At 44.0% G+C, this 13458-nt stretch overlaps 1 protein-coding gene across 1 annotated transcript in view; it reads right to left on the reverse strand.

The window, feature by feature from the left end:
• Swap70 (switching B cell complex subunit SWAP70) overlaps positions 1-8376 on the reverse strand; it is a 59602-nt gene extending 51226 nt beyond the window's left edge. Inside the window, exon 1 of the mRNA XM_048460177.3 lies at positions 8211-8376. Coding sequence (XP_048316134.1) covers positions 8211-8309 — 99 coding nt within the window. The 5' untranslated portion in view covers positions 8310-8376. The remainder of the gene's footprint in view (positions 1-8210) is intronic.
• Positions 8377-13458: the final 5082 nt, after the last annotated feature.

Raw genomic sequence — 13458 nt, forward strand, 5'->3', positions numbered from 1 at the left:
CATGTGTGTGCCTGGTATCCACAGAGGTCAAAAGCAGCATTAGGTCCCCACTTCTTGAGCCCCCCTCCACATGTACTTTTTTAAGCACAAAATTCCCAGGTCATCACACTGAACATTTTGTAGAAAAAAAATAGGCACCAGAAATAAGTCACACCTCACTCTTACCCACTTTAGGATTTGGACATATCTGGTGTTCTTTTTATTTAGAAAGCTAGCTTTACTCTTCTGTTTGGGAAATGTCACAACTATTTACACATGCTGTCTTCTTTGAGGCAGGGTCTCACTAGGTTTCCAGATCAGCCTTCTCATTCTCAGTCCTCCAGTGTCAGCCAAGCAGAGGGGCCACGACAGACACAACAGACACGGACCCACAACGGGCTGCCTTCCAACACCTTGAAGTAGGCTCACTTAGGATTTGAATCCCCTAACCTTGCTTTTTAAAATTAGAATTTTTGGTTTCCTTCCCAACATAAAGAGCTTCTAGCACAGTGGTTGGCAGGAAACACAGTCGGCAGGATTAGGGACGCAATGCTACTCATGCCAAGAACATGAGAATTAACCTGGGCTTTGTGTCTGAGTTGCACACAAAGCAAGGCCTTCCCTGCAGCTTGCTTCCTTACGTTTTCAGCCCATTACTCTTGCATGGTCAATTACTTTAACAATCCAGGTTAAAACTTCTGAAATTAGATGCCTGCATCGGAACAAAATACGAGATATTATTCAAAAGCTATGCAAACCAACACCAAGTTAAAGAATAAAAAACACTTGATTCAAGATCTTTCAAGCCTAATGGTTGTCCTGTAATCCCACCTCTTGGGAGGCTAACAGATGTATTTGTGAGTTTGAGACCAGCCTGGGCTACAGAAGAGACCCTATTGGGAGAGAATATGAATGAGTACCTATCATTGAGAAAATAAGATGCAAACTACCCACACTGCCCCTCTGAAAGTAATTCTATTTAGATCCTCACTGGAGTTGTTTCTAAAAACAACAGACAGGAAGCAGAGCCGGTACCCTTATTTTAAGACATTCCCAGCACTAACATGTAATTCACACTGAAGCCATAATTGCAAACTAAACTTTATAATAGAGGGTGCAAAAATATCACTTGAGTTTGCTATATTTAAGGGAAAACACTCTATAACACTATATATAACTATATAATCACTACATAACAGTAACAGTATTAATTTAAGGTACACTATGAACTCTGAAAGGAGCAGAAGGGCAGAGAACTTGTGTGAGCCAAGAGAGACTTTTCGTTTTGTAAATGCCATTTTTTTTGTCTTAGGAATTTTAGATCATTTGTACATATGAACTATGACCATTCCTCTTAAGTAGTTAAGTGATAACCTTTATTATTGTGTGCTGGCAGTACATATAATTCTTAGCAGAAACGACCAATGAAATGCTAAATAAGGTGATGACAGTTTTTAAATAACTGCAGAATAAAGACTAATCAGAGGCCAGCGAGACGGTTCCGTGGGGAAATGCATTTGCCATGAAGCCTGCCTGACAAGCTGCGTCTGATCCCTGGGACCCACATCTAGAAGGGGAGAGCCAACTCTCCCAAGTTGTCCCTGACCTCTGTGTATACACTGTGACCTGCCCACACACTCACCTAAAGAAATATACAAATAAAATAAAATAGAAGAGTAAGTATTTCCTCTATTTCAAACAATATGCCTTCTGTCTATGTTTTGCTTTTATTGCAGTGCCTTAGTAGAATAGGGCAAGGCGGGAGTTCTGAGCTGATAGGAGAGAGTAGGCGGAACCAATGAGAAGTCAGTAGCTGCCTCTGGGGACAGACACTTCCTCTGGAGCCAGGACCTTGTGGTGATACACAGATTTATGGAGATGGGTTAGTTTAGGAAGGATATAAGAGCAAGTTAGAAATATGCTTAAGTGACTGGCCAAGCGGTGATTTAAATAATACAGTTTCTGTGTGATTATTTGGGGAGTCTGGGTGGCCGGGAAACTAAAGAACCACCTCCAACTACAATACCCAAACCTATTTCAATTATAACTTCTGAGAACTTATACCCTGACCTAAAAGCAGCACCTATTTCAAAGGGCAAATTACTAAGGTCTCCTAAATTATGGAATCTCCAGCAAATTATTTCACACTTAAAAATAAGGTACTGGGAAGGCAGAGGCAGGCAAATCTCTGTGAGGTTGAGGCCAGCCTGGTCTACAGAGTGAGTCCCAGGACAGCCAGGGCTACATAGTAAGACCCTGATGGGGAGGTGGGGCTGGAGGGTTGGAGGGGAATTACAGCAACGAGTACTCTCCAGCACCATGATTAAAGTTTTAAAAAAAGAAACTGAACTTAATCCCTTAAATATCTCTCTATATTCTAACTTGTGAAACAGAACAACACCAAATAAATATTAGAATAAAATAATGAACTGCCTTTTAACAATATAATTATGAACTGGGCTAATGGAGTTGATGGTCTCTAAAGTGGGCAGAAGTGGTTCCCTTCCTTGTGGGGAGAAGGGGACTTCTGGAAACTTGCAGGAAGACCACTGGCCTGCAGTGACCTCACACACACTTGTTTTAACAAGGAAGCATCCCTGTGAAATGCTGAACGGCTGCTATTACCACACAGGGTTCCTAATCACATGTTCCATGCTTTAATATTTATTTACTTGTTTTCATGTGTTGATGTGTACTCCTGGATGCATATATGTACATGTGCATGCAGAAGCCCACAGAGGTCAGAAGAGAACACTGGATCCCCTGGAGCTGGAATTGAAAATGGTTGAGCCACCATGTATGGGAATGTTAGAAACTGAACCCGGCTTCCCTACAAGAGCCAAAAGGGTTCTTTAACCGTTGAGACATCTCTCCAGCCCCCTTATACTTTTATTTTACTGACAAGTTTAGTGGAAGTCTGTATTTGCAACACCAAAATAATGTCATTATATTATTAAATTTTTCTTTAAATTTATGTTTCTTTAAAGTTTTCTTTAAAATTATGTTTAAATTTAAATTTCTTTTAATTTACCTTCCATCCAATAATATTCCTACTGTTCGTGTTCCCTATCTTTACGCTACACTTCATATCATATACGCCAATCCACTGCATGCATGTGAAGGTCAGTGGACAATGGGCAGCAGTCACTTCTCTCCTTCCAAAATGGGGTCCCAGCGATCAAACTCAGGTAGTCAGGCTTGGGAGCAACTGCCTTCATCAGCTGAGCAATCTCAATGGCCCTTCTGTCTTTTTAAAGTGGCTATCATGGAGCTCACTATACAGCCAAGACTATCTCGAACCTGCAGTAATCCTCCTTCCTCAGATTCTCAAGTGTTGGGATTACAAGCGTGAGCCACCATTCTTAGCTAGACTTCTTGTTTTTTAAGAATAAGGCAATTATCTAAGCAATAGAGTTTATGTGGGCAGGAGGCTGAGAGAATTGAGTAAATAGACATTTTCTTTTCTTTAAAGATTTATTTATTTTCTGCATATGAGTGTTCTATTTGCATGCACACCGTTATCCCAGGAGAGGGCATCAAATCCCACTAGAGACGGCTGTGAGCCACAAACTGGTTGCTGGGAATTGAACTCAGGTCCTCTGGAAGAGCAGTCAATGCTCTTAACTGCTGAGCCATCTCTTCAGCCCCCTCTTTTTTTCTTTTTTTCATTGTTTTGTTTTGTTTTGCTTTTTGAGACACGGTTTTTCCCTATGTAACAGCCCTGGCTGTGCTGAAACTCCTTTGTAGACCAGGCTAGCCTAAAACTCAGAGACCCTCCTATCTCTGCCTCCAGAATGCTGGGAATAAAGGTATGTGCTACCACAGCTAGCTCTAATAGGCATTTTCTAATGGTCTCACATCCTCTTAATTTGCATGCCAAAATTTAAACTCTTTGAAAGCAAAGACTCTATCTATCTATCTATTTCTTCTTCTCCCTGTCTCATAACCATATCACCTGCACAGCGCACAATGCCCAACACAAGAAGCATCCACTCTATATTCATGAGTGCATCCGTCTGTACCAAAAGTTACGAAGGTAGGCCAGCAAGAGGGCTCAGAAATGTAAGCCTGAAGACATGAGTTCAATCCCCAGAACCCCCTGTAGAGGGAGATAAATGACTCAGAAAAGATTCTCTGAACACCACAGACACAACACTGCACTCATGCTACTGATTTCACACACATCTCTCACACACACACACTAATAATAATAAGCAAACTTTTTTTTAAGTTATGAAAGTGGGGCTGAAGAGACAGTACAGCAGCTAAAAGCACTGGCTGTTCTTCCAGAGGACCTAGGTTTGATTCCCAGTACCCACATAGTGGCTCATCATCCTTTGTAACTCAAGTTCCCAGGGCGTCCTATGCCCTCTTCTGGTCACTGAGGGCACTACACAAATGTGGTGCACAACTATATGTGCAGGCAAAACGTCCATACACATAAAACATAAAAATAAAATAAACCTGTCTCAAAAAATAAAAAGTAGGGTTAGAGAATGGCTCAGTTATGACCATGTATTGATCTTGCAGAGGACCAGAGTCCAGATCCTAGCACCCACTCACGACTACCTGGAACTCCAGCTTCAGCGGATTTGATGTCTCCGCCCCCTTAGGTACTTGCATTCACACCACACAAGGACATAAACACATAATTTAAAAGTAATAAAAATAAATCTTTTAATACAAAATCTTTAATTAAAAAAAGAAAAAACCAAAGGTAGACCAGCAAAATGGCTCAGCGGGTAAAGGTGCGTGGCCACCAGGTCTGACCCGAGTTATCTCCAGAGCCCACACAGTGGAAGGAGAGAACCTCTGCATTGTCCGTTCATCTACACACACACACACACACACACACACGCTCGTGTGCACGTGCACACACAGTGATATACACTATAAATAAACCTAAAATAAATTAATGGATAAACAAATAAGATAGACCAGGCATGACTTCCACACGCCATCTCAGCACCTGAAAGGGAAAAGCAGGAAGACTGTTCTAAGTCTGAAGTCGGCCTGGTCTGCTCGGCAAGTTCCAGCCCATTCAGGACTACATAGAATGATTACCAAAAAATAAATAAATAAATAAAGTTAAATTAAAATAAATAAATAGATATAAGAATAAAGATGGAAGTATAGCTCAGTGATACAGTCTGCTTAGAATGCAACAGGCCCTGGGTTCAATCGCCAGCACTACAAAATGAAAAAATAAATATGTAAGCAGAGACTGTGTGGCAGTGCATGTGGCTAGGGCAAGAAGCGTGTGGGGACCTGGATTCAATCCCTAGCACCTCTGTGAAAATATGCAGCACGGTGCTGTGCACTTGTAATCCCAGCACTGAGGAGGTGGAGACAGGAGGAGCCAACCAGCCTAGTCTGATTGGTGAGCTCAGGCCAATGTGACACCTTCTGCAGGAGGTGCATGGCAGTCCTGAGGGTGGCACTAGAGGTTACCCTCTGCCCTCTACAAGCACCATGTACCCATGTGCACCCACACATACAATAACACATGCATACACATACAGTTTTAAAGTAAAAATGGGGTTAGAGGAAAAACTCAGGGTAGAGTGTTAGCCTAGCAAGATGGGTTCTAACCCCAATTTTAAAAAGTCCTAAAGGCCTAACACTACTAACCTTTCATTAATTAGCATGGTACTTTACACACACTAGAGAAGACAAAAAAAATTACATAAGTAAATCAATCAAACACCAAGGAAAAGTTTAAATTTAAATATTTCAGTTCCAAAACACTGGCAAGATGTGCACACTGAATTAATCCAAAGTCTCCTATGCAGACACAGGAGAGCCCAAATACAGCTTCACAGATGTGCTAGCAACATGGGACTGAAACTACGAACTGAGATTTTACACTTCCTGCCTAGGTTGCTGTCAATAATCCCCTAAGGGGACTGCAAGATGCCTCAGTGGGTAAAAGGTGTTTGCAGCCAACCCTGGGAGTCCACCCAATGGAAGGACAGAACTGACTCCTGGAAGCTGTCCTGTGATCTCCAGATCCACACTGAGGTAAGCACCCACACACATACACACCCAATGACATTAAATAAATGGAAGTTCTCTAGGGCAAGCAGAGGTTTCACTGAATTTTAAAAAAAAAATCCCCTAGGTTCTTTTCCTCAAATTTTTAATGGAGTACAAAGATAGTAACAGAATTTTATCTCATCTAGATCTTCAGCTGGAAAAAGGGGGGATTAAGGAGCACTGGCTTTACAATGTGAAAATATTGCTGGGCATGGTAGTGCACATCTTTAATCCCAGCACTAGGGAAGCAGAGGCAGGTGGGAAAAAAGTGAAAATTCTGGATCTAACCTAGCTACTGTTTGCACTGTAACTTAGGACAAATCACACCTCAGAATCTTCAGTTACCATACTGACAAACTGAGGGGTAACCTGGGACTATATGGAGGAAAAATGAACTATTTTCTTAGGTTCTTTAAAAGTTATAACTGAAAGTTAAAAAATAGTAATATTGATGTTTTCCAATGTATACAGAGCAATAAATATGAGTTACACACAAAGCAGAAAAGGTAATAGATTTTACATGGCATAAGCTTTCTACATTCCCCTTGAAGTGACAAAATAGTAATTCTGAGTACATAGAACAAGAAAGAGAGAAAGGAAGGAAGGAAGGAAGGAAAGAAGAAAGAAAGAAAAAGCCAAATCATAAAATGGCAACCCTAAATCTAACAATATCAATCATTACATTAAATGTAAATGGCCTAAATATTCTGATTGAGACAAGTGTCATAGGACAGTCAAGGCTCCACAGAGAAACCCTGTCTCCCCCCACCCCAAGAAAAGACAGGTATCAGAATGGTTTAAAGAAGACCCAGCTGCACACTACACAAAAGTTATAATAGCAAGTAAAAACAAAGTCATACAGCTCTATTCAGAATCACAAGTAAGCTAGAGATAACATAAATCTGCAAGGGAGAGTGGATAACATGGCACACCTATTATACGATGTAATAGCCTAAAGGTAACAATATACACAAGATAGGTTAATTCCTAAGGCATTTATCTGAGTAAAGGAAGCCAGTTTCAGAAGATCCCATTCATATCAGACTGTAGACAAAGAAAAACTAGAGACCAATGGTTACCACCTGTTGGAGATAAGACAAAAAAAAAAAGTATGACAAAGCTTTGTGGGACGGAACTGATGAAATCCTAGTTAGTGGCAGTGACTTCCTACATGTGCTAAAACTCAATGAACTATACACCAGAAACGCCTATTGACCTTTTAAAATATTATCTTTAAATTATGTGTATGCGTGTGAAAAACGTATGTGTTGCTACCCACAGAGGCAAGAGGCATCAGAGGCCCCTGGAGCTGAAGTTACCGGCAGTTGTGAGCCACCCCACGTGGGTGCTGGGAACGGAATCCCGGTCCTCTGGAAAAGCAGTGGCTCTTAACCACTGAGTCATCCATCTCTCCGGGCCCCTCTATATTAATTTGTAAAGTAAAAGTATGTGGCTAATTTCCATCGGCCCTTCCAGACTATGATTTAATGAATAAGATCAAAAAGGAAAACAAGTGAGAACGCCAAATCCTACTGGCATAAAAGCCACTACTGAAAAGAACTTCCTCATTTACTTCACAAATATACAAAGCAAACCCAATCGTCGGAAACTTCTTCCCAGAAGAGGCTTAAAAAGCAACAGTCACTCAGATCCAAAATGTGTATATTTGAAAACTGCCTGTGAATGGCTCTTCTTGTCTGTTTCTATATCTCAGACTCTTCAAGAGGCTGCCAATTTCTCCTGGCTGAGGGCCACTTTGGGGTTTACTCAACTTACAAGTGCCCCTTTATGCGTACCTCTGGGGTCCTTCGGCAGCCCTGACGAGGACTCTGTAAAAGCAATGGCCTTTGCAGAGAGCCAGCAAGACCCGAGCTGCTCGGCACGCGCTCACACTAGCCCCAAGCTCTGCGGACGCCGGGCGGGAAGGCTTTGCTCCGCGTCCCGAGGCGAGGCGGAGGCTCCAGGGCTCCCCGCCACCCCTCACAGTGGGGCGCCCGGCAGGTCCTGCGGCGCCCCTTTGAGCACACCGCAGCCGTCGCGGGAGCCGGAGGAGCGCGTCCGCCCCCGCGCACCGCCCAGAGGCCATAAGAAGGTGCGTGGATCTCCACCTCGCAGCTTTCCCAGCCACCCCTCCCAGCGGACTCCACCGCGGGTCCCGTTTCCCCCCCGCGAAGCGCCGGCAATCGGGACCCCACCTTGAGCTGCGACTTGGAGACCTTGCCGCTGCGGTCCAGGTCGAGCGCGGTGAAGGCGTGCCAGATGGCTTTGAGCAGCTCGTCCTTCAGGCCCCCCATGGCTGCGGCCGCGCTGCCCCGACGGACCTGACCCGCCCAGTCGGCCCCTCGGCGCCTCTGCCACCAGCAGGAGCTCCACAGACGACGCTGCCCGCCGTGCGGTCACCTGACCGCGGCAGGCCCCGCCCCTTTGTCCCCGCCCCCTGTCGGCCCCGCCCCTCCGTCCCGCCAGCCGTCCTCCAGGACGTCGGCCCCTGTCCAGTGTGGGTTTGTAAACACCACGCCAGGTCCCTCCAGTGGGTTTCCACACCAACTCAGGCCATTTTCAGAGCTCGCGTATGCCTGGAAAGAAATGTCCCCCATCCCTGGGAACACGCGAGACTGGAGTGATCAGTCTCTGCGGCCTCTGTGGGAGTCCCATAGTTACTACAGGAGCTTTGGCTCAGTCCTGAGATGGAGTCACGGTCTCAAGAGGTCAGACAAGACGGCGGAAAAAATGCCCAGAGCGAGCGTGGAATGAATGCTTAATCCCAAATCGGAGAGAATGAGGAAGGGGACAGAAACAAAAAAGGAGCCTCTGGGAAAAGTTGCTTCGTGCGTTGATGCCTCTGTAGTGCCCTCTGGGAAGGCAACAAGTAACAACGAGAGTTAGAAAGTTCGTGATGGGCTGATAAGATAGCTCGGTGTGTAAAGGCTTTCCCTGCCAAACCTGACGACTTTGAGTTCCATCTCTTGAACCCACCTGGTGGAATGAAAACTAAGTACCGCAAATTATTTCCTGACTTTCACCATATGCCCACTCATATACATACTAAACAAATGTGTAAAATGAGGTTGATACGCCCAGACTTTTCTTTCTAACCCCAGCCGCTAGGAATCATCAGCTCACATCTTAGGAAGGGCTTCGCCAAGGTGCTGCTGTTGTCGCTGCTGGGTTGTGCTTGCATGGACGGAAATCTAGGTCAACCCCAGCAAATCACTCCATCTATTTTACTAATGAGAATGGTGAACCCACTAAAAAGAACCTATTCAGACCTAGAGAAGTGTCCCCACCACTGTAATTGCTCAACTTACATCTCTTACCACTGATCATTTGAACTCTGCCTGGCATAAAATGAGCATGGCATAGCAGATGTTCCAGAAGGCTCTTCCACTGTCTGGGATAGTGTCTGTGACTAGGTGACTTGAATCTCCTCACAATCATATTCACAGTCCTCTTCTGTTAATTCTGAACCCAGTTAAGACAGTCTGGAAAGGATAACTATCAAAAGTCAAAAGCAGGCTTCTCAGGTTAAAAGTGTAGTTTATTTTTCCTCTTTAAAGTTCCTTTGGGCAGATGTGGGTGCTGCTGAGGTGTTGAGAGCTTGCAGCACTCATGGAATCTTGGCTTTGATCCCTAGCACCACATGGTGGTAAGCCAAGCATGGTGGATCATGCCTATAACCGCAGCACTTGGAATTCAGAAGTTCAAGATCATTCTTGCTACATCTGAAACTGGGAACCAACCAGGAATAATAGAAACTCTGCCTATAAACAAGCTAAAAAAACTTCCTAATGTCCATATATGTCTTATTTTAAAGGGGGCCAGGAGATGAACAGATTTGGAAAGAACAGAAAAAAGAATAAGCTGAATCAATGAGTATAAAGTCAAAGGGAATTTCACAGGGCTGAAGGGAGAGACAAAATCAAAGGGACCATGATGTCACCTCTTCCTCACTTTGTCAACCTTAGGAATGCCAGCCCATTTCATTCCCACGGTCAGGACTTTTCTTGCCCTCCCATAATCTGATTTCTATTGTTTATCTTCTCCAATTCCAGCCCAAATCGTCAGTCAGCAAATAACACAAGGTACAACCTCTAATTTATTTCTGCCAACTCAGCTTGCTCTAAGTAGTGGCTAAAAAGAAACTCTAAACCAGGTGTGGCAGTGTACACCTGTATTCAGGGAGAGGAGGTGCCTGGGGGGAGAAAAAGGAGGAGGAGGAGGAGGAAGAAGAGGAGGAAAAGGGGGAGGAGGAAGAGAAGGAGAAAAAAGAGGAGGAGGAGGAGGAGGAAGAAAGAGGAGAAAGAAAGAGAAACAGAAGAAAAAGAAATCCTAATTCTGAAGGTTCAATATAAGGGAATTTAGTTCCCTAAACTTCCTCCCTCCCCCTTTTTTGAGACAGCATTTCACTCTGTAGCTTTAGCTAGGAGGGAACCTATGCACACAAGGGTCTGACTGGCCTCTAATTCGTAGCCCTTTTACCTACCTCTGCCTCTAATGTGGTAAAATTAAAAGCATACAGCACCACACCTGGCCTCCTCCTGGAAAAAAAAAATGATTTTTTTCTTTATATTTACATGTGAGTGTGCTTTATGTGTGCAGGTCTGAGGAGGCCAGAGAGGGTATCATACCTTCTGAAGCTGGAGGAGTTATAGGCAGCTGTAAGCTGCCCATTGTGGTATTGGAAACCAAACTCAGATCGTCTGCCGTCACACTCTTAACCACTGGGCATCCAGCCAGGTCCCATATGAAACACTTTGTAAATTCTAGCAGTCAGGAAACTGAGGCAAGAAAATCACCAAATTCAGGGGTAACTTGAGCTACATAGTGAGTTCAAGGCCTGTCTGAGCTATATATAGAGAGAGACCCTGTCTCGAAACATCGTGGGGGGGGAGGGTAAGGAAAAGAAAGGGTGAAGTTGGTATTAGTGTCCTCCCCAAAGTTCATATGCTGAAGTCTAACCCCAGTACTTCAGACGAGCATCATATTTGGAGATCGGTCTTTTAGAACCCATTCTGACCCAGTATGGTTGGTGTTCTCAGAAAAAGGAGAAATTTGACCCTAAACATGTACAGGGAAGAACTCCATGGAATAGGAAGGCAGAGATCACAGTAATGTAGATCTACAAGCTAAGGGACACTAAGGATTAAGAGCAAACAGCCAGCAGCTGAGAGACACGGAATATATTCTTCCTCATAGTCCTTAAAACCAAGCTTGCCAACAACTTGGTCTTAGACAGTCCCCACCTCCCTAACTCCCCCAACCTCTCAGCCCCAGCTCAATCCACCACCACCACCCCACAATGAATATCTCTCGTTTAAGGTATCCAGTTCTGTGTTTTAAGGTGCAGTCTGGGCTATTTTGTCACAGCACCTCTAGCAAACTAATACAGCTCTATTAAAGGTGACACTTGTTACATAGTTACATAATGACAGAAAGTTTGGCAACACTGTTGCCTGAAGTTACAAAAATTAGAAAGAGAGGCTGGTCAGGCAACTCAGTGGGTAAAAGCATTAGTCACCAGTATGAACAACCAGACTCTGAATCCTGGGACCCACATGCTGGGAGGACAGGATCAAGTCCACAAACTGTCCTCTGTTGGTCCACATACTCACCGTGGCATACGCATGCCCACACACATACATACATGTGCACACACATGCATACAAATAAACATCGGGGTTTTGGTTTGGCTTTTTTTTTGGTTTTTTATTTATTTGGTTTTTGTTTTCTGAGACAGGGTTTCTCTGTTCAGCTACAAAAATCTTAAGGCAGGTGTATAGTCCATGCCTGTAATACCAGCAACTCAAGATGTAGAGAAGGAAGGAGAATCAGAAGTTTAAAGTCATTCTCAACAACATAGCAAGCTCAAAATCATTCTGGGCTACCTGAGATCTTCTACCAAACAGAGAGAGAGAGAGAGAGAGAGAGAGAGAGAGAGAGAGAGAGAGAGAGAGAGAAAGGTCAGATGGAGGGTAGTCCACTCCTTTAATCCCAGCACTCATAGGAAGATACCCTGTGTCTGGCATTGTCTATTCATGCAGGGTACTTGTTTGTACTCAAACCCCCTTAAATATTTTTGAATTAGCTTATCCTTCCTATTTCTTAAACTTTTAAAAATCACCTTTAGCCAGGTGGTGGTGGCACATATCTTTAAATCCCAGCACTCAGGAGGCAGAGGCAGGCAGATCTCTGTGAGTCTGAGGGCAGCCTGGTCTACAGAGCGAGTCCCAGGACAGGCTCCAAAGCTACACAGAGAAACCCTGTCTCAAAAAACCAAAAATAAATAAATAAATATAAAAATATAAAATAAAAGTGAAATTACGCAAAGAATTGTTCAGCCAAGCATTTTGGCAGGTACTTGTCATCCCTCCACAAACAGTGATTCCCTATCTTCAAAAATAAAAGTGAAGGAAGTTTTCAAACAGAAGTGAGAAAGTATGCAGAGAAGCTAATAACAAGCTGGAGAGATGGCCCAGCTATAAAATCGTGAGGGGTAAGTAAGGTGGAGAGTAATCAAGAAAGACACCTGCTATCAACCTCCAGCCTACACACACACAGACACACAGACATCCATACACAGACATCCATACATGCACACAGACACACACACACAGACACACACACAGACACACACACAGACATCCATACACAGACATCCATACATGCACACAGACACACAGACACAAACACACACACGCACACAGACACACAGACATACATACATGCACACATATACACACACAGACACACACACGCGCACACACACATGCACACACAGACACACAGACATCCATACACAGACATGCATACAAGCACACAGACACACACAGACACACACACAAACACACACACGCACACAGACACACAGACATCCATACACAGACATCCATACACAGACATCCATACATGCACACATACACACAGACACACACACACACACACAGACATCCAAACACAGATATACATACATGCACACATACACACACACACAGACTTCCATACACAGACATCCATACATACACAGACATACACACGCAAACACACACACAGACACACACACAGACATGCAGGCGCGCGCACACACCACATACACATGAAAAGAAGAAGAAGCCAAGATTTTCCAGGTTCAGAAATAAAGCTGTCTCTAATCCTCTCTGTCTTTGCCAACAAAAAACAAAAGACTCTCCAAGCAGGAAACAGTCAGTGAAGCTGGATCCAGCACATTTCAAGGAAAGTACAGCCTCCGGGTAAAAATAGTCCTGGCTTTTCTCGGCCCAGGGAATAGTGCTAAGACTTAAACAGTACTCCTCTAATTAGCGATCCTGAGAGCCTTGTCTCAGAGCTGGACTCCAATCCAGAAAGAGAAGGGATAGTTTCCTCCTTTTGGGGTGTGTTTTTTTTGTCTCCTAGACTGGCCTTCAACACCAGGGCTTAAAAACTCCT

The sequence above is a fragment of the Myodes glareolus genome, chromosome 7 (assembly GCF_982192425.1).
Source record: "Myodes glareolus chromosome 7, mMyoGla1.1, whole genome shotgun sequence".
In the NCBI taxonomy this organism is placed as follows: domain Eukaryota; kingdom Metazoa; phylum Chordata; class Mammalia; order Rodentia; family Cricetidae; genus Myodes; species Myodes glareolus.